This window comes from Callorhinchus milii, unplaced genomic scaffold (assembly GCF_018977255.1).
Source record: "Callorhinchus milii isolate IMCB2004 unplaced genomic scaffold, IMCB_Cmil_1.0 Scaffold20, whole genome shotgun sequence".
Classification (NCBI taxonomy): Eukaryota; Metazoa; Chordata; class Chondrichthyes; order Chimaeriformes; family Callorhinchidae; genus Callorhinchus; species Callorhinchus milii.
In genome coordinates, this window is record NW_024704761.1 from 4259549 (window position 1) to 4284986 (window position 25438).

At 51.0% G+C, this 25438-nt stretch overlaps 1 protein-coding gene across 4 annotated transcripts; it reads right to left on the minus strand.

Moving 5' to 3' along the window:
• Positions 1–1018: 1018 nt before the first annotated feature.
• On the minus strand, positions 1019–22654 carry usp36 (ubiquitin specific peptidase 36). 4 transcript variants are annotated; one of them, XM_042342297.1, is made up of 22 exons: positions 22579–22654; positions 20533–20585; positions 16304–16571; positions 15402–15620; positions 12854–12964; positions 11998–12100; positions 11357–11424; positions 10797–10867; positions 10514–10596; positions 10005–10116; positions 9710–9850; positions 9289–9389; positions 8961–9102; positions 7589–8209; positions 6742–6872; positions 5732–6221; positions 4901–5055; positions 4307–4485; positions 3290–3481; positions 2646–2761; positions 1822–1953; positions 1019–1318 (listed from the first exon to the last, which is right to left on the minus strand). In XM_042342297.1, the coding sequence occupies exons 3-21, from the start codon at positions 16560–16562 to the stop codon at positions 1825–1827; spliced, it is 3423 nt and encodes a 1140-aa protein (XP_042198231.1). In that variant the 5' UTR covers positions 16563–16571; positions 20533–20585; positions 22579–22654; the 3' UTR covers positions 1019–1318; positions 1822–1824. The 4 variants fall into 4 exon arrangements, with proteins under 4 accessions (XP_042198231.1, XP_042198229.1, XP_042198230.1 ...); XM_042342295.1 differs by having other exon boundaries at positions 5702–6221; XM_042342296.1 differs by lacking the exon at positions 20533–20585 and having other exon boundaries at positions 5702–6221.
• Positions 22655–25438: the final 2784 nt, after the last annotated feature.

The window sequence follows — 25438 nt, forward strand, 5'->3', positions numbered from 1 at the left end:
CATTTTTATCCGCCCAAGCATCCGCACAGTTTCCGAATCTCGAAGAGCTGTGGCGAGCACATACACAGAGGAGTGCAGCAACCGGGCTGCGTTCTCTCTCGAAGAGGAATGCTCTACCCAGGACACAGGCTGCCCATTCCCCCTTTCTCCCCGCACTTTTACCCAAGGAAGGCAATCAGTGACTTCCGCAAGGGACCAGCTCAAATCAGGGACAACGAAAAGGTGGGCGAAGGTTTTTGTGGTTTCTTTTTTTTCCGTGGAGAGGGTGTCGGGGCAGGTGGGGCTGGGAAAGGAAGAGAAATAAATAATAAGGCAGCTGGAAGAGAAGCTTCCGTCAATCCGGAAAGACATTTGCTCAAGCCTGGATGTGCGAGAGAAAGAATCAAACTGGAAGAGAGCCTACATTCTAACGCTGTATATAAAAGCCAAACTGGTTTATGTAAACGCGGGTAGGTGGGCTGGGGAGCAGTGGGTGGGGGTGTGGGGGCAGACAGCGAAACCATGAACCGTCGACAGAAGCGCGACATCTTACACATGGAAAATCGCTTCGATCAGCAAAAAAAAAAAAAAAAAAGAAACGACGAGATGGAACTTGTGACTCGGGTTTATCGCCCGCGCTCCTCGGCTGTTCCACTCGCACCCACACGTTCGGTGCTTCGCCCCAGAGAGAGGGAGAAATTGCCGGCGAGAGCTTTCTCTGGATCCGTCGCTTCCAATGATGACGGCTTCGCAACCGGCCGCTCAAAAACGCACCCCCTCCCCCTCACGCCCCAACCCCTGGCACCAAACGCCCTCGTCTTTCTCTCTGTCGCGCAAATGGCGACGAAAAGGAGATCCGGTCTCTTGGCCCAACCAGAGCTGTAGAAGCGCCCCTCACTGCTGCAAGTCAACCGTTCGGGTTTTTGTTGAATCCACCAGGAATCAACCTCGACACACGAGTCGGCGAATTTCTGTAGAATTCCCTACCCATTTGTTGCTTCCCACCCCCCCCACCCACCACTCCCTCACCCGCCCCATCCATCGCTCTCTCTCTCTCTCTTTGTAGGATTTCAGTCTTTTCATCCAAACCCAGTCTTCGGTTGCTGAAGCTGAAGCTCACGGTCAGTTTCCCTGTTCCCGCGTCTCCGTTAAAGCAAGTGCGTGTCTGCCGCCGGCGCCCTGGGTTCGCAGTTAATCCCCGGACTGCCGCGCGGTCCCATCGCAACCGTTCACAATCGCGACGAAAAACCATTGCACTCGCTTCAACACAGGTCTGTTCTGGTCCTCTCTCCCGCTTCCTCTGAAGATACTTGGCTAACGTCGACAATCCACTTAAGTCCTGCAAGAGAAAACAGCGCCGAGACCATGACACGTTCCCGGAAGCCACACCGATCGTTCATCATCATAATCTTCGCAATGGCTACAGCACCTCACCACGTCGCTGAGACGTCTCCAAGCGCTTTGTAGGATATACTGTATTATTATTATTATTATTATTACTGTAAAACCGAGCGACTGTGGGAGTAGGCGAACACGGCAGCCAATTTGGCGCTCAGCGACATCTCGCACACAGCCACAAAGTGAACGACTGACGTGAGCTCAGGGATTGTTGGCCAGGAACTATAATTCTCTTTTCAGATAGCGGCACTGGAGCGCAAGCCGAGACTACTCAACGTCCGGTGTGGGTTTTTGAACCCACAAGTTTCTGACTCTGGGTGTGTGTTGGGGGGTGGCGGGGGGGGGGATTGGCGGTGAGAGTGATACCAACCGAGCCAGTCTAAAGACAGCTAATCATTCTCTGATCGTAGCTCAAGCGCAGCGTTACGAGGTGCCGACACTCACATTTCAGAATCTGAAACCGAAGCCAAACTTCCCCGAGGGAGTGGTGGACCAAAAATTCCTTCTGTTCTGCATCTTCTGGAAAGCGTTGAAGTTTCTTCTCCTGTCTCGCTTGAACTTTTTCATTTTCTTGACCTAATGCGCGCACAGACACCGTGTTTGTTAACAGGACAGTTAACAGGAGCTGCACTTTACGATGTACAATTACAGGCCAGTTATAAAATGAACAACGAGTGTTTATATGGCGGTCTTTCACGTAGAAGGATATCTCGAAGCACTTAACACACTCAGGAAATCTACTCGACTTGCAAGTTTCCTGCCAGTTTTTAACCCAAATTTGCTATTAAGTCACCAAACAGCCTAGATTTTGAAATCAGATCTAAATCCTGCTGCACTTTGATTGCCGACTGCTCAGCGCCTTGGGAAGTCCTCCTGACGCGAAAGGCGCTTTACAAATGTAATTTTGTTGTTGCTGTTATGATAATAAATCCTTGCACTCGATACAGCACACGTGGCAAGCTGTCGAGACGTCTCAAAGCGCTTCGCAGGGTTTTACTGTGAAGTGTGCAGTGGCGGTATTTTTCGGCAGGTTTAATACGGAAATCGGGCGATTTAAATATTTCCTGGAGACCTATCAAAGGTCTCAATCCTCCAAAAATATGGTTCTGTAGGATAAAACAAGAGGCTTTCTCTTCCCCCGCATTCCCGTTAAAAGTAAAAAGCACGCAGCAGCGGGAATCTTTCTTTTAAAAAAAAAGAAAGAAAAATGGTTCATTCACCAGACAACGACGGAACAAATTTCATTTCAAACCGGTTGAAGCTCTTACCTTCCCCAGGTCAAAATATTCATCCCAATCATCGATCACACAGTTGCTCTTCGCTTGCTCTGCATCGTCTATTGCATTTTGCCTGACGGCTGACACGTCCCCATTCCACGTCAAGACTTAACGCAACGAAACGAAACAAAAGTGAGGGGGAGTGGAAGGAATACCACTGGACTCTTGCGTGCATAACAATAATAATCCTTGCATTTGAAACGGCGCCTTATCAGGCCGTCGAGGTGTCTCAAAGCACTTTGCAGAATACACTAAAGTCAATTGAGTGGATATTTTGTGGGCGAAACATCATTCATAAATAAACAAACGATATAATAATAACCTTTGGATTCGACACAGCGACACCTCGCGGCAATATACCTCAATGGTATCCAGGGATATGGAGCAAAGGCGGGTAAATGGAGTTGAGTTACAGATCGGCCATGGTCTAGTAGAATGGCAGACCCAGGCTCGAGGGGCTGAATGGCCTATTCCTGTTCATATGTGAAGCGCTTCTCAGGGCTTTCTGTGCAGTACAGTGACTACGTTTTTGTGGTAGGTGAACGCGGTAGCCGAGATTTGTGCACAGCGACGTCCCACGCACGTCGATTTGACCTTTCAGTCCAAAAATAAACCGAGGATGGTTTGTGACCCACCTTGGGTTCCGTATGCTGTGTCGTTGGAATGTTTCAGGAGTTCCTGCACTACACTGGACTCCTTCTTCCCATCCCAGGCTAAGGTTGCGACTGGTTCTAGATCCGGTTTGGAGCCAGCCTCGTCTTCCTCAGGCAGGTTGGCTGGACGTCTGTACCCGTCCCTCACTTGGCTGTCCCACTTGATGACCGGAACTGAAATACAGTAAAAAAAAATGCATTCGTTCACTCAATAGCATAGACACACAAAGCGCACTTAAGAGGCATAACATCTCCGAGACCGACCGGATTGGCTGGGGCTCAACACAACTGTTACAACAACTTGCATTTATACGAACACGCCCCCCCCCCTTCATGCAGGGTAGAGTCTCAGAGCGCTTAAAGCATAATACCGATCCCGACAATTTGTCATCGCGCCCGTCAGGCTGGGACGACACGTCCCAAAGCGCTTCACGGGATACATTGGTTGAGTGGTTGAGCACTCGCTTTGCAAGCGAGAGACCTGAGTTCAATTCCAGGCAGAGGGCGAAACCTTGGGCAAGTTTCCTTACTCCACACAGAGCCTAATAACAATCCCTCCAAAACCAAAAACAATAATAAATTGGTCATTTTCAATCCACGACTGTTTGTGGGACATTGCTGTGCGCAATTGGCTGCCGCGTTCGCCCACAAATATACAGTCAATTCACTTTACAGTGTGTTCTGCGAAGCGCTTTGGGACGTCCTCCCGACGTGAAAAGCGCTATATCAAATGCAAGGATTATTATTATTATTATTGCAAAGTGCAGCGTCTGCGTGCTTCGCGGGCGAACGCAGCAGCCGGTCTGTGCGCAATTAGAACGGAGGCACAGTCTTAATAAAGAGCTTCGACGAGCGGGTTAACCCGAATAAATCAGAAGCGGAAGACGTGTGCTTGGAAGTTAAATTTGCCAGGATCCCCTCCCCAACCCCCCCCTTCACAAAAAAAACTCTCCCAGAAGAATGTTTAACGACACAAGCTTGTGAAGCGCCAGCTTGTACCTGCTTTAACAGGCAGGAGCACAACAGAGCTTGGACTTTCATCTAAACTTAGGCTCCGCTTTCGTTTCCTGCATTTCTTCTCTCTCCTCTTGATTGCCTTCTCCTCGTGACTGCTCTCCCCGCGGTCCAGCTCTTCGGGCCTTTGAACTTCTGGTTCGTCCCTCCCCGAGTGATTGCGACTGCACGGTGCAAACACACACGTGACAAATCATTAAAATACAGCCCGGGAAAACACTTTGAAGTGAGCTGAAGTGTTGGGAGCAGCAAAGGGGCAGGTGGGTTTGGCGGGGGGGGGGGGGGGGAGGCGATGGTTGAGGTGGGAAAGAGGTGGGAGCGACATTTGTGTAGCGCCCTTTCACGTCGGGAGGGTGGAGGGGCTCAAAGCGCTTTGCAAAGCTAACCGGGAGCCAGGCCTGGGAATGAAGTGAGGTGAGGGTGGTGGGAGGGTGCGGGGAAGAAGGTCTGAGGGACGTAACAACAACAACTTGCAGTTAGTTATGCAGTGCCCTTCATGTGGGGTAGCATCCCAGAGATGGTGGGGAGGAGACTGGTGGCTAAACGTTCACCCACACACGCGCGCGCGCGTGCACGTACATTTCCAATGCAGCCTCAGCACAGTGATCACCCTCTTCGTCCTCCTCCTCCTCCTCCTCTGTGAGATTTTTCCTTTGTTTCTTTTTCTTCTTCTTCCTCTTCAGTTTCACCGAGGACGTGGTCTCTGCCAGCGGGTGGTTCCCGTTGATTTCTCCCTGCGCGGCGACATCACATCCCGGTTTTAGGGGGATTTAAAAGCCCACACAGAGAGAGAGAGAGAGACAGAGCGCGTCAACCTGCTTTGGGTTCCTACCCCCAGCTCGAGCGCTCAGCCAGTGGGGGTTGAGCACTTGAGATACGAAAGGCACTCACTGTATTGATACGTAATGTAATTGTACCCCAAACGCCCCATCGTTTGCTCCTTTGGTTACGATGATGCGAGCGACACTTTAAGCTTGACCTCCCCCCCCCCACCTCCCCACTTCTCCTTGAAAAGCCGTGGGGAAGCACGATGGGATTGCGGCAGATGATCGGAATGCTCGACAACGGCGACAACTTACATTTGTCCTGCGCCTCTCACGTCAGGAGGACGTCCCGAGGTGCTTCAGACGCAATACACGCGGAGCCCGACGGGGCTCAAGCCGTCGCAGAACTAAATGTAGTGACCGGATGCAATCAAACTGGTGGTGGTGATTGTTGGGTGCGCGCAAATTGGGAGAATGTACAAGACACATTGAGTTACCCCCCCTCCTCCCCCATCCCACCCCACCTAGCCCACCACCCCCACCCGAAAGCCCAGTGCCAGCACTCGGGGACGCCACCAGATACGGAGGGAGAGGGGCTTCCTTGCCACGAACTAACCTGCATCGGGGCAGAGTCAACGCCACCAACCTCCTCCTCCTCCTCGACCCTCGGTCGCTTCTGCTTCTTCTTGCCCCGGGGCTGGGCCTGGCCGCGGCTCTGGGGCGATTCGGGGCCGATGAGACCCCCCCCCACCTCGGAGTCGGGCTGCTCTCTCCATCGCTGCTTTCTCTTGCCGTCGGTTTTCTTCTTCTTGCTCCTCTTTATCTCGGGACCCGAGCGAGTGCCCCCGTCCGGCGACCGAGCTCCAGGAGCGCAGCCCTTGCCGGGGAATCTGCCGGGCGAAGCCGGGGGGGCGCAGTGCCCCGGTGAGGTAGTTCTGCCGTCCGCCGTCGGAGGAGCGGGCGCCGCGCACGTCTCAGCGGCAGCAGTGGGGGGGGGCGCGATGGTGGTGACGGTGATGGCCACGCGTGGCTCGAGGGAAGCAGGCGCTCGGGGGGATTTTTTGGTGACTTTGGATGGCGAAATGGATCCGGTGCGGTGAGGAATCTGCACTTTTGTTGGAGCAGGCGGGATAGTCCTGGAGCGAAAAGGAGAAACAAACTAAACAAGACAATCCACCGGCGTTCGCTGCGGCCGCCCTCATGCGCCAGGAGGACGGGATGGTAGCGCTAAAGGCAGTGACTCTGCATTTGCTCGGCCGATTCACGCACGCTAACAACAACAACAACAGCAGCAGCAACCAGAACCACCGCCACAACAACTCCTCGCACTTACGAGGAGGGCATCTTTTGCATCGGGAGGGCGTCCCGAGGCGCTGGATGGACAGGGGATTAGCACCCGACCGAGCTCTGGGGGTTAGCACCGATGTTGGGAGGGGGAAAGGCATAGGCCTCGACAATGCAACACCCTCCCACCCACCCCCCCACACACAGCGCTGCATTGGAGCGACAGCTTGAGACCATGCGTGTTCAAGTCCCGATGCGGGGGCTTGAACCCATAAACCTTTCGACTCGAGAGGCGAGAGCGCTACCCACCGCGCCAGGCTGACACATTTCTTTCTCTCGCCCCCCCCCCCCCCCCACCCCGCCCGCCCTTACCTAGTTTTGTCTGCAGGAGAAGCGAATATGTGGTCTTTTTTCACTAATTTTGCTTTGCGGGCGTGAATATCTGATGATGAGAGTGATGGGAAGTGAGGGTCACTTTCTGTCGCTTTCCAGCTGTAGGTGGCCTGCAGTTATTGACATAAATAAAAACTTGGTGGTCTAAAAAAAGTATCCGTGAAAACAAAGAAAAAACATAAAAAGAGGGTATGGCAAAGAAGAATCAGAGAGTTTGCATGGTTAGACAGCCGAAGAAACAAGGTTTGGAAAAAATTCACAAAGACAAGGAAACCAAGTGTTTACAGTAAAAAAAAACTAACGTTTAAAATCAAACACAGTTACAGTATTCAGGAAACCAAAACAAAGAAAAAAAAACCCCAGACATCAATTCTTTTAGAGAGCGACGCTTTATTTTTAATATTTTTTTTACGTTTCTGAGCGGGGAATGGATAAACCGGTCCAAATATTTAGTCCCCCGCCCCCCACCCCCCCGTTTTACGCTGTTCGGGTGAACTCGGCACAAGATCTGTGGCGTTTTCGAAACCACGAACTCTCCCGTTCCAGCAAAGAGCGAGTCAAGCGAGTTTCGTGGCTAGAAAATGCCCGCGTCAACTTGAGGGAGATCCACCGGCAGGCACCGGAAGTCCATTGACATGTCCGTTACAGACAAAAATGGCCACCCTGATCAGACGTTAATTCGCAAACATTTCTTTTTATTATTCATATATATATATATATAATTTTTTAAAAAATCAATGACAAAAGGAGCTCAATTAATACCCGCTAACTCGAGCCACGTTAACAAACTGCTGCGTTTTCCCCCCTACCGCACACCCTCACCCACCTTTTTGGCCGACAGGGCGAGCCTCTTGGCCGGAGGAGGGGACATGGTGCTGGACTGCTCTTGGGCTAGGAGCTGGGGCTTGATCTTGGCCAGGGCCTGCTCCTCGGCTCCGCTCTCAGTCCTCTCCGTGGCCGAGCTGTGCGCCTGGGATTGGGAGTCGGAGTCGGATTCCTCCGGTTCGGAGTGGCTGCTCAGCCCGTTCTTGGCCACGCTGTTGCCGTTCACGCAGTGCTTGGGGGTGCTGGTGCCCTTCGACCTGCTCGAGGCCTCTTCCTTCCCTTTCTGCTCCTGCCCGCCAGTGCCGGCCGCCGACAAGGACTTGGATGAGGTAGATGCGGGCAGACCCTTGCTCTCTGGCGTAGTCGGCTTGGCGCTGTCTCCGGTCGATGATGTCCTGCTGCCACTTCCGCACCCGTTGACCGTCTGACCCTGACTCTGACCCTGAGAAGATTTCGGCTGCAGCTGAGGTAACGATTTCTTAATCTTCTTCAACGACTCGTCGATGAAGGTGGGCGTGGACGCAAGTTTGGCCGGGAGTTTGGGCGACTGGTTGGAGCTGTTTCTAGGGACGGGCACCCCAACTCCCCCGGCGAGCAGCTTGGCTTGAGGAGACTCCAGTTTCTGCGCGGCAGAGATTCAAAGCGGTTACTTAAAACCGACGCCACTCACCCAGCGGGCCGTGCTTTAGATGCACGATTCTATTCTAACGAACCGAGTCACGCTCTCCCCCACGTAAACGGTCACTACACTTTCCCACAGTCGCTACGCTTTCCAGCGAAGCCGCGAAGAACTCTTGAGATGGCCCTCCCAAACGAGGGAGACCTTTTATCAAACGTAACGATTATTGTTATTATTATTTGCGATAGCGTCTTCCACGTGAGGAAGACATCCCAAAGCAGGATATACTGTGAAGTGCAGTGACTGAGTATTTTGCGTATAAATGCGGCTGCCATTCGCGCACAGCATTGCCCCACGAGCAGCCACGGAGCGAATGACCAAGTTTATCAGGTGGGGTGGGGGTTGTCGGCTGGGACACCAAAAGAGAGAGAGAGAAGAAATTCCCTTCTCTTATCGAATAGTGCCAAAGGATCTTCAGCGTCCACTTGAACAGGCACAGACGAGACCACGGCTTAAGGTCTCATCCCAGCACTGCAACGGTGTCAGCCTAAAGCTCCAACAAGCCTTAACCCACAACTTTCTGACTCAAGAGGCCAGAGCGTGATCGCTTTCGGCGCCTTGGGACTTCCTCCCGTCGCGAAAGTCGCTGTACACGTGTGATTACGTGTGTTGTTGCTCAGTGGTCCACTCCTCACACGAATCTGATGGGCAGAGCAGCGGAGAAGGAAGCCAAACAGCTGTTACGGCAGCTCACCTTCAGCCTCTGAGGAGATCCCAGGAATCCGTTCAGCGTCGGTTTCTTCAGCAGGGGAGTCCCGTTGCTGGGTTTGGCCCCCGGCTGCACGGAATTCGGTTTCGACACGCCGCCGTCCACGCTGCCCTTGGCGTTCGACGTCCTGCGTCAGAGATAACAAAACCGGCTTCAACCCTCAATAGCTCTCAAATGGTGCCTCGCAACAGCTGCAGGCTCACAACGGACATCAGTCACCAAATTAACGCTGGAAGCCGCCTCTCTGCATATTCCAAAAACCTCCCAAAAAGAACACGCGACCGGTTAACCTCAGCGGTGACCGAATGCCTACCTTATGTAGAAAAGCACGTAAGCTTGCTGGTTCAACACCACCTTGATATTGCTGAAGTGGACCATCGAATCGTTCATTTGATACCATTGCCCGTTGCTGGCCTGGATGGAAATAAGACGGGTTTCAATTTTAACTTTACTTGCACACACCTTGCTTTTGTTTTTGTTGCACACTCCCCGTCCATCAAAGCACATTCTCTGATTGGGTCATAATAATAATAATACTTGCATTTGATATAGGGCCTTATCATGTCATTGAGACGTCTCAAAGCGCCTCACGGGATATACTGTGAAGTGAATTGCCTGTATATTGCGCAAAATACACAGTCAATTATGCTACGGGACTCCCATTGGAAATCGCAACCTTTACACTCGCGGACGGAAATGGTTTAAGCGTCCAGTCAGTGAGTGACCTTCCTCACCTTGACGTAACAGTAGTAGTGGCCAGCATGACAACTGTAGCCCGAGTGAACCAGCACCGCGTACAGCCCGTAGGTAACCGGCTCCCCATTAGGTTGGGACATGTAGGGCCGAATGTTCAGGTGTTCGGGATAGCCAACGTCCTATTGAAACAAAAGACCATCGAAAACACACCATCAATCCACGCAGTGAGGCGAACACGTGCTCGCTTAGTAAATCAGGTTAAATTAAACGTAATTTAAGCGGCCGAATCTTTAATAAAGAGCAGTGAAACAGTCTTATTTTTTTTTTTTTTACCTTTGTGATTTTGCCACCGCTGAAGTTCGCAAAGCGCTTGAGGGACAGGGTCAGCACGTTGGAGGCCCGATGGATGGAGAAGCGTTTGGTTGCCGGGACCTTCTTCTTGCACCTAAAATGGCTGAGATTGTAGTTATTTCCATCGGCGACAACATTGGCTTCTTCGCGGGCGACATTTTGCGGCGAGAAGAGAATATTTTCTCCCAGCGAGCAGTTGTGACGAGGTATTGAGGTAAGTTGCACAGCTCTCCCCTCCCTCCCTCCCTCCCTCCACCCACTCCCTCCCTCCATCCACACATCACGAGTTGACCTTCCTTGGGGAATGACACGGTTGGCCGAGGGCGGGTGGGGGGTTGTGGGGTGGGGGGGGGAAAAAGGTCCCAGAACTCAACACAGCGACCGGACAAAACGGCAGCGATCTCCCGAGACGTGACCGTACGCGAAGGGCACCGCGTTAAAACAAAAAAAAAACACCCCACGAACGCCAACTGTTTGTGAGTCGCGCTTACTTTGCACACATGTAAGCGTTCTCCCCGCTGAGGATATCGGGCTTCACGAAGAGCTCGAGAGCACGGACGATATTGGGCGCTTGCTGCAAGAGATTCGGAGGAGAATCAGAACAAAATAGTAATACGAAAGAAAATGAATACAACGTATTTGTCTGTAATTTTGTTTTAAGCCGCAGTTCTGTCCCACGCTGCAAATTTCCCCACCGCGTGCAATATCGACGCCCGATTCCCAACCACTTTAGCAAACCGGTTTATAACGGTGAAAAGCTCCCCCCGTACTTACCCTTATTTCAAGAGCGATGTCCAAATAAGGATCATACGTGTCGGATACACTTTTACACACAGAACACTTAACTGGCGTAGGCGGGGTTGGGGTGCGGGGGGGGAAAAAGAGAAGAAAAAGTAGGAATAAGACCCCAAAAAGTACAACAATTGCTTCAATCCTTCATCCTCGCCTCCTCCCACGGTCTCTTTATCGTTCTTTAAATCGCACGTTAAGACTGTACGCGTCTTTTTGAGTTTCTAGGTTAGATTACGTGCTGCAACAGTAAGATGGGGCCGGAGGGGAAAACTACTGCAATCCTCCATCCCCCCCCCAAGTGAGGCTAATCATTCCCTCCTGTGATTAAGATGAACCCAGTTACATAAACCCAATGGTCACCCTGAAGTGTACAAGTGGCGGTGCATTTATCAATGGGGGAAAAACGTCAAAAGCACGTTGCGCAACAAATAACATGAGTTATTACAGTATTATTATAGTATCACAGCGTTTCTCTCTGCGACAGAGACGACTCAAATAGCGACTGGTTTGTTGAGCACGTAACGACTTTCCATTCTGCTTACCCCGTGACCTTAGGTAGCCCCCAAAGATCTGATGGACCAGTGAAGTAGCTTGAGATTGTCGATCCAGCCTTTCGAGCAAAACCGAAAAGATTTAGGTAAGTGACCGCACATTATTCCAGGCATTATTTTGCACCTGCAATCGGGAGCGACGTCACGCCCACACGTTATAAATAATACAACACCCCTTACATATTTATATTCCGAACAGTAATAATTTGCAGGTACGAAAAAGCAGCACTCCCACACAAACTGCTCCGGACACTCTTCACACTGAAAGTGCAACAATTTATTTCTACAGTTCATTACTGAAACGGGTTAGATCTGGGTTAGATCATGCGCTGCGACATGAGATGGAGGGGGAAAAGAAACTACTGCAACCCTCCACCCTCCCCCAGTTAGAACTGCACATGAAGCCAAAACGGCCGCAGCAATATCAACTCCTGGCTTCCTGCCCTAAATAAATGCCCAAATTCCTGGCCGTGGGATTGCCAGGGGTGTCACTTCCTGCAACCGTCGCCTCTGGCCACATACTGATCCAGAAGTTGGCCGTCTTAAGCGCGCAGAAAGCTGAAACCGACCACAGGTCCACGGGCCCGCCCGCCCGCCACATTTACGAGGCAAAAACAATTCATAAAACCTACTTAGTGTAACCGTTCAGACAGGCCTTCTGCATAGCGTCAATTGTGTATCTCAGAAACTCGTGTGCGTCCTCTTGGTTTCCAAAGCGAAAATGCCTCGCGATTTCTGAAATTAGGAACGGTACAAGTTCACTAACTGGGCGCTCGCAAAGGCGGAACGAACCGATATCACAGCTTCGAGCACGGCACGAACAAGTTGGGCAGAACGGCCGTGACTGTGATGTACAGGTAAGGTGCACAGCGAAACTAGACCAATATTAACCATCGCTAATACTAGAAACCCAATAACCTAGTAGTAGAAAAGTGCAGACTGGACAGTAGAACGTGCCCAAATGGACAAGCAATTCTGCAGGAGGAGCTCAAGAGGGAGACTGGATCACTTCAGCACATCTTACGTCGAGGAGCTCAAAGGGAACGTGCATTTCGGAACGATTCATGAGCTAAAGTAAATACAATTCAAAGCGGGTCTCAATAGAAATAAGATTGCAAATATGTCATACCAACAGCCTCGTACACAAGAATGTTGGGGGCATCTTGATAACGTGCTATCGCCTCTCCCACTCTTCTTCCACCCCCCCCACCCAACAGGAGCTGGAAACTTTGGACTCGGAATCTCTCAGGCCAGTGCAAACCTGCCTACAGCTCTCTCACAGACACACACTAGCCCAACGCCGCAAGTTAAAATCCATACTCCCCGGTACAGCCCCTATTAGGAAGGCAGTTATGCTGTGAAACTACAAGTCACAACAAGTCGGGAGTAAGAGTCACAACAGGTCTCGTTCGGCAAAACAACCCGCGTGTCTATGATTACCATTCTTACCGCCACGGCTTTAGCTGACGGTGATCAAAGCTCACTTACTTTTCAGTTCCCGGATGAAGGAGAGGGGCTTGATGGCATTCCCACAGTTGGCAAAGGCCTGTATCAAATGGTTCTGCATGATGCAGATCATGCAAAATCCAGTTTGTGGACCTGAAAAGAGTCGAGCACAAAGAAACAAAGCAAAATGATTGCAAGTGGGCCACGAGTCAAGACCTGCTCATGTCAACGAGCCACGTTCCACTCCCCCCACCCCCAAGCTCCAGCCTAAAGCTCCAGTTCTTCCGTGGCAACATGAACTGGATTAAAAATAATATTATTGCATTTCAGGAGGACATTCTCGAAGCGTTTCGCAGGAAATACTGTGAAGTGGAGTCCTTCTGTATCTTGTAGCCAAACGTAGCAGCCAATTTGCAACCAGCAATGTCCCATGAACAGCCACAGAGTGATGGGATGATTTTTTTAAACATATATACAGTGTTTGGCGGATCGTCGGCGAACACACTGGCAGAGGCTCCCCTTCGCTTTTCGAATGGCGCCACGGGATCTTTTAACGGCCACCCGAACAGGCAGACTGAAAGACGGCACCTCCGATAATGCAGGGCCACCCCCCCCCCCAGCATTGCACAGGAGTATCAGCCTAGCCTTGTGTGAGGTCAAAGTCCCGACGTGGGTCTTGAACCCAAACCTTCTGGCTCGAGAGGTGGGAGGGTTACCAACTGAGCCAGGTTGAACGTGCGTTGCATTCAGTTTCTACGGACGATGCAATTAAGTTCTGGTGTTTCGCTGCAGCCGGTGCTTTTACTTAACGGAAATTCCAATAGTTTATTTCAGGCTGTTGACCCATAAAGCCCTAAAGATGGCCTCCTAATGGTGATTAATGGGGGCAGACTGCAGGGTAAAAGGGAACAAGGTCATAGAAGCTTACAGAGGAAGGGAGAATATATATATATTTATGTGTATGTGAATGAAATTAATTATCTCGCTAAACTCTCAACTCGAGGTCTGTTCGCACACCCGGATGGATTCCCGAGTGCATCCCAGACAGCCACTGACACAATTCCTTCTCAGGTAAAGGATGGATTAATGTCGCAACGCCTTGGGATGTCCTCCCGAAGTGAACGGCATTGTACGAATGCCTCACGAGTCGCTCACGAGAAAGCTAACCAGCAAAAGACCTTCCCAATCGCCAGCACTGTCGTTTCTACAAGTGTTCCGTGCAGTGATTACTGTACGGGCTCCCACGGGTGGGACCATTGGCTTCAATTAATTTGCAAATCCATAGTTAAACGTGTCAAAAAAAAAAAAGCTACCCCTTCTGCCGTGTGCCAGGAGAGGAAGCGTTACACAATTTGATAAATTCAAACGTTCAGCAGCGATCCTCTGCCTGAGGATGGCCCAGGCTGTTTAGTCGAGCAGCGGGTGAGCAATGCAGAGCAGCAAAAAAGCTCTTGGTTATGATGTCCCAGTCAGAGCTGAGCTCGAAATCTCAGCCAAGACAGCACAGGTGTCCTCAGGAAACCTCAAGGTCAGGAAGGGGTAATAAAAATGATGATAGAAGAACATAGAAATCTACCGTATAGAAATGGCCCATCAAACCTGCACTGGCTCACAGAGCAAAGGTATGGCTTCAATCCCCCTGCCCTATCCCCATACCCCTTCGAAACCTTCTCTCTCATATCCCTGTCTACTTCCCTTTTGAAGGCTAAGTAATTATAATACTAATTTGGTCACTCAATCCACGACTGTTTGTGGGACACTGTTGTGCGCGATCGGCTGCTGCGTTTCGCCCACAAAATATACAGTCAATCCCTTTACAGTAATACTCTATGAAGCCCTTTGAGACGTCTCGAAGATGTAATAAGGCGCTATCTCAAATGCAAGGATTACTGTTGTATGTTATTATTACATTGGAGTCAAGAGGAGGAAATAAAATCAAAATGGGAGTTTGTAGCGAGTAAAATACTTCCTCATACATGCCCTCATACACGTCTTCATTACGACCAGGCTCGACTATGCACACGCCTTCCCCAACTCTTTTTCTCCTCAAGCTGCAGATCATCCAGAACTTTGCAGCTCGTGTCCTCTCCCGCACCAGGGTCCATGACCCCATCGCACCCATCCTCGCCCAACTGCACTGGGCTCCCCATCCCTCAGAGGATCGAGTTCCAAATTCTCATCCTCGCCTCCAAAGCCCTTCATGGCCTTGCCCGCCTCCTACCTGCTAACCCCATATCAACCGGTCCGCTCTCTCTCTGCTCAGCAGGCTCCAGCTTGCTCCATGTCCCCCGCCTGGCCCACCCCACCATCGGCAGTCGGGCCTTCGGCCTCTCTGCCCCCACCCTCTGGAACTCCATCCCACATTCCCTTCACCTCGCTCCCTCCCTCACCTCCTTCAATGCACACCTGAAGACCCTCCTCTTCCACCGAGCCTTTGGCCACCCTCCTACTCTCTCTGCCCTCCACCCTCCCTGATCTCAACCACCAACCGCGCCCCCCCCCCCACTCGGGTCTTAATCCCCGACTGTTCAGTGCCTTGGGACGTCCGCCCTATATGAAAGCCACTTTACAAACGTAGTATTGTACTTACATGTTTTACTGTGCTCTTTCGAGAGAAGGTAATTAGCCAGTGGTGGTGTGTAGGTCAAACACTGTATAGTGGAGTTCAGGAAACATGTGTTCCCGAGGTTATGGAGTCCAGCTCCGACTCTGTACACCCGTACCCATTTGAGGGACAACTTCTCCATCGGGAACAGCACTTTCTGTGGGGGTGGGATGCCATCGTCTGGGCTGCCGCTCAAATCGTGAACTGGAAGGGAGAAAGTTAAGAGATATCTGTGTAAATGCATCTAAATATATATATATATACACACACACACACGTTCACCTGCAAAATATAGTCACTCCACTTCACAATACATTCTGTGAAGCGCTTTGAGACGTCTCGATGCTATACCCAATGCAAGGATTATATATGGACGTAAAATCAAGGGAGAGCTCCGAGAGCAGACGAAAGCTGAAGTTTCAGCTATTCCCAGGTACAGGAGATCCGCTATTGATTAGTTTATTAGCTTTGGTGTCCGCCCCCCCCCCCCACAAAGCTCTACGCGAAGGCTGATTAACGGCACAGGAGAGGAACGCGTCTGATGGTTCAAGCCCGAGGGCGACAAGACACGTGGCGGTGAGAGGTACAGTTGGCCGGTTCGCGCACTCGGTACTCAACCACTCTTCAACCGCTCGCTGTGAATCCAACGGCGTTTCCGTTCCTTCGGGAGCGAATCTCAACGGCCAGCTGCTTTTTTTTTTTTTAAACGCAACTTCAAAGCCGCGCCTCAGGGTCGCGCGGCTGACAAAGGTCCAGTCTGTCACCGTGTCGTTTTTTTTATTATTATTATTAATAAAAGCACCCGTTTCAGCCTCGCCGGTTTAAAACCAGTCAAAGCGGACCGGGGTCGACAAGCGAACAGGCAACGGCATGCAGCGGGTTCGTACCTTGCTTTTTACTTGCGATGCTACAAGCGTCTGCGTTCTGGCAGGCAGTCGCCCCGTCACTCTTGGGGTTCAGAATCACATACTTGCTCTTCAGGTTTTCCAGCTGATAGGAGAAGCCCTTGGTGGCCGGTTCGAATTCGATCTTCTGAAGAAGGACCTTCTTGGCTGAGGCCGCGAGCAGTTTGTTCAGGTCGCCTTCGTCTATGGAGTCCTTCCGTCCGGGCTTCAGGGCTTCTTTCAACTTGTCGACTATAGGCATGGCGCATAACTGAAACACACGCACGCGGGAGGGAAGTGGGGGAAAAACATTACCTTCCAGGCAACGCGCAGACTCGGGGACAAACGGCACCTTAACCCGCGGGAGCTCTTGCCCCCGATGAGTAATACCGACGCAAGGTGAGCACTTTGCGGGCAACGGCAGAGAAAAGAACCTTGCCTGACCGTCTGTCACCGAACGTACCCACCTGCTCACACACACACACGCGCGCACACACACACACACACGCGCTCTTTCCACAGAGCTCCCTAAGATGCAACCAGCTGCTTCCCTTCTGCAGAGATAGGTCCAGATGGCACCTCCATTTTCACGAACACTGCAATATTGTCACGAGCGTTGTAAGGAAGACAAAACCTGCTCCCCGCACAAAACGGTTCCAGTTCTACTTAAGTAAGTAGTGGGTAGGTTGCGGTCAGCAGGAACCCAGATGTGAATCAATCGGTGGACCACTTTCCACCAGGTACTAATCCTTCCAAAAAAAAAAAAAACAATAATTTGGTCACTCAATCCACGACTGTTTGCGGGACGCTGCTGTGTGCAATTGGCTGCGGGTTTCGCCCCACAAAGTATACAGTCAATTCACTTTACGGTATGTTCTGCGAAGCGCTTGGAAGCATCTCAACGACGTGATAAGGCGCGACATCAAATGCAATGGTTATTATTATAAAATGCGTCTCCTCTCCTTATTGGAAGTGTAAAATAAAATCCGCAATTAATAATTGCCATTTCTATTGCTGATTTAGGTTTCACCGGTCGGACGCCTGTCTGTGTGTTTCCACTGATAAGATGGCTTTTAACGTCAAGAGAATAACTTCAGTTGTGACATTCTTTTCCCCCAAAACAATCAATAACCCATTTTCCAGGCGAGGAATTCTTAAATAGCTTTGCAAAGAGAGTTCATAGAAGATTGAAGTTCCACGTTTTTTTTAAAAAAATGTACGCCTCGCCTATTTTTAAGACTAAAAGAGAAATCACCATTCCGACAGCTACGCTGATATAATAACACGTGGAAAGTTCGGCTACAAAACGCACAGTACTACACTTGGCAGCAAAGTCTTGCGAGTCACTTCGAGACGTCCTCCCGGGGTGAAGGGCGCTGTATCAAATGGGAGATTTATTACGGTCTCGACGTTCGTTCAACTGGTCTCGTTCTAGAGTCTGTGCAACCGGCTGCCGCGTTTCGCCCACAAAATACGGAGCCAAAGCACTCGACAGTATGTCCTGTGAAATGCCTCGAGGTGGCTCCGCTAGGCGATGAGACGCTCTAGCAAACGCAAGTCTAATCTGGAACTGTTTTCGCCTTTTATTTCTCTTCCGTCTCGGCTCTCGTCCTGAAAACAGCTCATTGGCAGTCGTGGCTTTGTTTCAAACGGTCGCCCCACGGCATCCCGAACCACACAAGGTGAGGAGCTTCTGATTCACTGCAGTGCTCTTGAGGGTTGCAGGGGCGAGGCAAGTCTAGTGAGTCCACATGACCCAATCCTAATGTACCTCCTTGAACACGTGGACTGAAATTCAACCACGACTGAAATCAGCGGCAGGCCACACTGTGTAGCTCGAATCTTTGTGGGGGTGGCAAGGAAGAAAAAAATACTTAACAAACATTTGCATTATTCTCTTCTCTCTCTCTCTCTCTCATTCGGCAGCAGGACTCACTGAGTCACAGTTTGGGAACCTCGACTTGTGGTTAGGGGAGATAATCTGCTCGTACTAATAATCCTTTACGTTGTACACATGGTGTCTCTCACACAGGAAGCGCTTCACGCATGTGATTTTCTGTAAAGCCGTGTATTCTGCAGGTGAGCTCAGAGGCCGAGTTGCCCCACAAACAGCCGTGAGGTGAATGACCAATTGTGTTGGGGGGGGGTGGGGTTGGGGGGGAAGAGAGGTATCGTTGCGTAATTCCTGAGTCATAACAATTGCCCATTAACTATCTGAAGCACGTTGCATGCGTCAGAACAGCAATAATATCGTAATCAGTAACAGGCACAGCAAGAGCCTGGATGGAACATCAGCTGCACCTCCATTATTGCAGCACGCCACTGCCAGGATGGTGAGCCAAGGCTTGGGGACCCCAGAGTGTGTGTCTAAGCAGTTAAAACCGCATAGCTTGCCATTGATATCACTGCCTGGCAAGCTTTCCCGCTGCTTGTCCAGCTCGGACCACCCTACCCATTAGGGCTTTGGCTTGCAGGGCTAACAGGAACTGAATGGGATGATTCCCTGACCCTAACATCCCCTGCCACCCGGGAGGATACCCAGGATGGTAGAAGGCGAACTAGATGGACCTTGGTCTTTTTTCGCTGAGCAATTCCTACCTTCCCTACGACACTGGGGAGAAAAGCAACAAGGTGATAACACACAAGGAGGTTCAGATGATGCTAGAGACAGAGCGAAGCTCAGCTGGCTCGTCTTGTGTCTTCTAAACTCGAGATGTGAGGTTGCGGGTTAAGTCTGAGAAGTGAGTCTCTCCCTCTCCCAACGTCCTAGACAATGAGCTAAATTGCTCGTTCACTTCAAAGGCGGTTTGCAGGACCTTAGCACGTCCATTACAAAGACCGGACGGCAATTACCTGTGGAGTGCTTTGAAGCGTTTCTGATTTCAACCCGCAACTCAAGTGCAAATCCCTCATTGTCCAGCGCCTTGGAATGTCCTCCCGGCGTAAAAGGCGCTGGCTAAATCCAATTTGTTCTTATTGTTTTGACATAATAGTGCTGTATCTAAAGCAGGGATGATTTACTTATTTATACTGGGAAAAGCAGGAGACCCGCTACCTCCTAACTTCACCCCACACTCCTCACCCCATCACCCCTGGAATCCAAGATGATGAGAGACAGAAACCAGGTCAGGATAGGAGTTGTGGCTCCGAGTTTACAGGGGATGAGGTTGGAGCCTCTGCCCGTGTTACTCTCCATCTTTATGCATCTTGGAATGTCACGTTCAACCCCCAGTTTTTGTGACGAGACCAAAGCAGCAAATAACAACAACCACTTGCATTTATATGGTGCCCCTCACGCAGGGTTGTGATCCGGAGACCTTAAATGAATGCCGTAAATAATGCCACTTTGCACGAGCTCATCCTGTACAGAACAGCAGCACAATCGCAAAATACTGCATACACACATATATATATTTATTATATATGCCATTGGGATTCCACCGCTAGCATGGAAGCATGTCACCAGCTCCAAGGAGAGACCCTGTTATCTCTCCCTCTCCCCCCACCTACGAGGAGGGTAGATAAAATACCAGGACACAACCGCCAGCAGCTCCAGACAATTAAACTGAAAGCATTGTAAAGCCCTCTCTAAAATACATGTCCAATCCTTTCCGCCTGGCGCAGGGAGCACTGAGACTAATGGTATTGTTCTCAGAGTGGCCTTCACGGAGGTCGCATGATTCACCAGCCACGGGCTGAGGACATAGACCTTCCTTATGGTGCGTTACATTCAAATAGTAATAAGTAATAATAATAATAAAGAATTCCTTTTACCTGATACAGCGCCTTATCACGTCACCGAGACATCTCAAAGCATTTAACAACAGGATATACTGCACTGTTAAATAGTGGGCGCCACAGGGTATTTTGTGGGTGAATCGAGCAGACGATTTGCGCGCGGCGATGTCCTGCAAATAGCCAGGGAGGCTGAGAGCGATTTGGGGGAGGGGGGGGGGGGGGGGGGATATGAGGCAAGCGGGGCCTTTTTGGAGCTGAGCTAGCCGTTCAAGCCACATTGGGCTATTTCGCCCGCAAAACACAAGTCAATTCACTTTACAGTATAGTCTGTGAAGCGCTTTGAGACGTCTCAAGGGCCAACATTAACTACAAAGGTTACTCTATTATTACCCCCTACGCAAGCCCCGTGCTCTCCTTGCTGACTTCAGTCCACCCCATTACTAGATGTCTTTGCCACCGGGGGAAACAAAGCCACGGTTTTCAGTTGGACTTACCCTAAGGGATCACAAGTTGCGTCCAAATCACTGATCCTTCCAGCCAGTCAACTCTGTTACAGAAAGGTTTCCACTATTCAAAGGTTTGTGAGTAGCTCTATGTCCTTAAAACCTTCACCTGTAAATCCTTCGCCTCCCCGCACCGCTCTACCTCTGTGGTCACCTGCTCTTCCTTCCCCCTTCGATCTCCCTACGCTTTCCAGGAACTTCTCGGGAGCCTTGAACCAACGCGCTCCAACCCTCTGGAACTCCACCCCTCAGTGTCGCCCTCTTTCTTTCTCTCTCTCTCTCTCTCTCTCTCGCGCGCTCGCAATCGCTCTCCGAAAGCCGTCTGAAAGCCAACCTCGCCACCCGAGCCTCGCCACCCGCTGCTCAGTCTCCACCCGTCGCCGTCTCTGCTGCAATGTTTTCGTTGGGAACGAGTCCCGCTGCTACCATTTCAAGCGCCAGCTTCGAGCGCTCGCAAAGCGAGAGAGGTAGAGAGAGAGAGAGCGCGCGCGGGGGGGGGCGGGCGCGGGGCTTCGTGTAACAGTGCCCCCTCGCGCAGTCAGGGTGGACGACCGGAGCGGTCAGCCAACCTCGGCGGAGGCGCGAGTGCTTCCGCGTCACGTCCACCCCAGACAAATTAACTTCTGGCCAACGGTCGCGCGCGCACCACCACCACCACCACCGCCACCGCCGCCGCCGCCACCACCACCAACAACAACAAAATCACATTCGTACAGCTTCTTTCTCTCACGGCCCAGAGGTTTGGACCCGAGCGGAGTGGGGTGGGGGGGGGGGCAGGTAACAGAATCAGGAAAGGGCGGAGAGGTTACGTGGGAGTAAGTAGGACATCTTTAGCAGAAATGAGAGAGGAGGGGAGGGCGGCGATGGGCGGTGGGTGACGGGCGGCGGTGGGGTGGGGGGGGGGGGATGATAATTTTTTTGAGGAGCATCAGCATGCGATCTGAGGTGTCTCAGGCCCTGAAAGATAATATTTTTGGTAAAACAAGAGCCCCAAAATAACAGTTCACAGACACAGACAGACTCTCTCTTACACACACACACACACTTATCTCTCTCTCTCTCTCTCGGCACAGGATTGCAGAAGTATATATATATATATTATATATATATATGAATGAAATAAAATAAAAACCACCCCAGGCTCTCACCGCAAGCGCTGCAGTGTGTTGTGTGATGCTGGATGTGGCCTACATGCGTTTTATTTTAAACACACACACACACACACACACACACACCAGGAATCAGACCAGGATGAAGGGCACCAAAAAAAAAATAACTGCTCCATTTCGATCAACAGTGTACACCGAAGGCCATTGGCTTCTTCTCGGAAAGATATTAAAGCTGTTAAAGCTCCTGAGGTTTTTTTTTTAAAAAAAATATATATATAGAGAGAGAGAGAGAGAGAGAGAGAAATATAAATCACACACACAAAAAAAAATAGGCGCAGATCTGGACCCCCCTCTCCCCCCCCCTCCCCTCTCCTCCCCCCCCACACCCTCCATGCGGGGCAGTCGGACACGTGCTTTAAAGGCAATGAGACACGAGAGCGTTTAGAAGGCAAAACCCCCCCCACACACACACACACACCCCCCACCCCCACCATGTGTGAATGTCATGGGAGGCCACAGCCCTCACTGACAGGGGGGGGGGGGGGGGGGTCAGACTGCTGGGGGTCACAGGGAGGGAGGGGGGGAGGGAGGGGGAGATGTCCTCCCTCTCTCTCTCTCTTCTCCCCCCACCTCCCTCTCTCCCCCCCCCACACACACACACAGTCTAGTCTCCCCCTCTCTCGCCCCCTCACACACACACACACACACACACACAGAGTTAGTCTCCTACCCCCCCACACACAGTGTCTCTCTCTCCTCCCCCCCACACCCACCCTCCCCCCCCCACACCCACCCTCCCCCCCCACACCCCACCCTCCCCCCCCACACCCCACCCTCCCCCACACCCCCTCTCTCTCTCTCTCTCTCTGTCACACACTCTGTCCCCCTCCCCCCCACCCCCTGTCCAGCCCACAGTCTGGTCGCTGACCTGAGTCGCTGAGCTGTGGCTCCGGATACTTTGTAGCAGCAGCTCCTTCCCCCCCACTCCCCCCCTCCCCACACACACACACACACACAGTGCGAGGGCGGGAGCACGTGAGACAGGGGGGGCGGGGCCCGTGCGCCTGGCCCCGCCCCCCTCGCCGTGACGGACACCGACGTGCGGGCGGGCGGGGACGTAAGGGGGGGGGAGGGGTCAGGCAGCTCCGCCAATGGCGTGGCCCCTAGCCGAGCCCGGGTGTTGACGGACGGGCGCGGGGACCAATCAGGAGTCGGAGAAGAGCGCCGCCCCGCCCCCCTCCAGCAAGAGGCCGCGCGCGAGCCTGGAGTTCGCTCCAATGTATCCGTTCGATTGTGTGTGTGTGTGTGTGTGTGTGTGACGTTTGGCAACATTTGGTTACAATTTGGCTACATTCTCCCGCGCTCTCTCTCTCTCCCACACACACAGAGACAACATGGGTTCTGTTTCCTAAACCAGAAATTATAGGTTGGATTTTTTTTTGTCGTTGTTACCTGGAGAGAGGGAGGGAGGGAGAGGGGGGGAGGGAGAGGGGGGGAGGGGGGGAGGGAGAGGGGGGGAGGAAAAGGGAGATGCGGCTCAGGTCTCGGTTACAACATGGACTCCTGTCGCTGCTGCTGCTTCTGCTCAGCATATCCGGGGAGGCGGGCGGTACCAATAAAATACACCCCCCACTCACTCACACACTCACACACACACTCACTCAGCAGTGATTGATGTCTGACGTGTCGGATCAGTGGTCGCTTACACACACACATACATACATACATACCTACACTTACATACTTACACACAGACACACGCACACACATACCCACAGATACACACACATACATACCCACACACACGTACATACATACCCCCCACACACACACATACATACATACGTACCTACACTTACATACTTACACACACACACACGCACACACATACCCACAGATACACACACAACAACCCACCCACGTACATACTACCCCACACACACACACACATACATACCTACACTTACATACTTACACACACACACATACATACCTACACTTACATACTTACACAGAAAAACACACACACATACATACATACCTACACTTACATACTTACACACATACATACACACACATACATACCCCCCACACACACACATACATACGTACCTACACTTACATACTTACACACACACATACCTATACTTACACACAAACACACACATACATACCCACAGACACACACACACACACATATAAGGGTCATCCATGTCTTCAGAGAGAAAGCGAACCCTCCAGGCTCGATGCAGGGCTCGAGGGGCAAGTTCTGCTCCGGAGTTTGGTCTGGCAGAGGAAGGACATGGGAAGGGAAGGAAGGAAGCAGCTTTTACAACTGGGATCAAATAGTCTCGGCTCAAACACCGTCGCAACCCTGGGGGTGGGGGGGGGGTTATTTCGCGTTGTCGGAGGCGCTGTTCTACAGATGAACCGTTCGACCGATGTCCCCAGACTTCTGCCCGGTTCGGGTGGGGGCGTTAAAGATCCCACAGCGCTATTCGAAAAGGAAAAGCGAGTTTATTCTCTCTCTCTCTCTCTCTCTCTCTCGGTGTCCTGGCTTACAATCATGTAAAAAATAAAACTGGTCACTCATCTCCCTCCACGGCTGTTTGTGGGACAAAAGTTTTCGCTACAAAATACACTGTTACTCCATTTCACAGTAAATCCCGCGAAGCACTTTGAGACGTCCTTCTGACCTCTCTCCCCTTTTTCAAGTCCCGCCTGAACACCTTCCTCTTCGACTGCGCTTACGGCTGTTTTTGTTTCAGATTTCCAGCATCTGCAGTATTTTGCGTTTCACTTTACGGGCATATTCTTTGGAGCGCTTTGAATTGACGTGACAAGGTGCTGTGTCAAATTCAAGGATTATATTATCATTACTACGAGATCAAGTGTAAAAACTTGAACTCACAACCTAATGTCGCGGGCGGAGGGCGGAGGAAGTGAGAATCCTTTACCATCTGTGAGTGAGAACTTTACCATTTAGGAACCACGCCCAAAATTGTACCCTTTTGACCTGCTTTGTATTTGCTTTGTATCTCCCTGCCTTACTTCTGATTTCAACCTTTCAGTATTTCTATATTAAAAAAAATCACCAAACAATGTTCCCCGATTCTCCTAACTCTCCCCCACCCGAGCCACACCTGGAACTATAACACATTTGATATGGCGCCTTATCACGTCATTGAGATGTCTCAAGGCACTTGATAGAATATACTGTAAAGTGTACTGACTGTGTATTTTGTGGTTGAATTTTGCAAAACCTTTTTTGCATCTTTGCATCTTATTCTATATATTCTACAGATCCCTGTAACCACTCCAGTGTGAATACTGCACATCCATCGCTGTAATAATGGTAATAGCTTTGTCCTACATCAGACGGAAGTATTTCCTCAATGGCTGCCAAAGCTAATCACCCCTCCCGCCCATAAATAAACTTCAATAATACTAAAAGAAAAATACACGGGAAAATATATATTTTTTAGTCAGACTGCTGTCTGACACACGCGGAAACACACCAACTCGCATAAGAGTATCCAAACAATAATAATAATCCTTGCATTTGATATAGCGCCTTATCCCATCGTCGAGATGCCTCAAAGCGTTTCACAGGATATACTGTAAAGACTGTGAATCTTGTGGGCGAAATGCGGCAGCCAACTGTCCACAACCAACCCTGGAGTGAATGGCCAATTTTATTTGGGGGATTTGTTAGTCAGGAAACCAGGAGAGACCCCCTTCTCTTTTCGATAGTGCCACGGGATCTTTAAACGTCCACCTGAACAGGC

Bases quoted from the DNA above. Each gene is read 5' to 3' on its own strand.
- usp36 (XM_042342296.1), bottom strand. From the start codon at position 16,562: ATGCCTATAGTCGACAAGTTGAAAGAAGCCCTGAAGCCCGGACGGAAG. The intron at 10,597-10,796 runs GTAAGTACGGGG...AATCTCTTGCAG, and splicing joins ACATCGCTCTTGAAATAAGG to CAAGCGCCCAATATCGTCCG. The intron at 5,056-5,701 runs GTTAGTTCGTGG...GTCGCCGCGCAG, and splicing joins TTGACTCTGCCCCGATGCAG to GGAGAAATCAACGGGAACCA.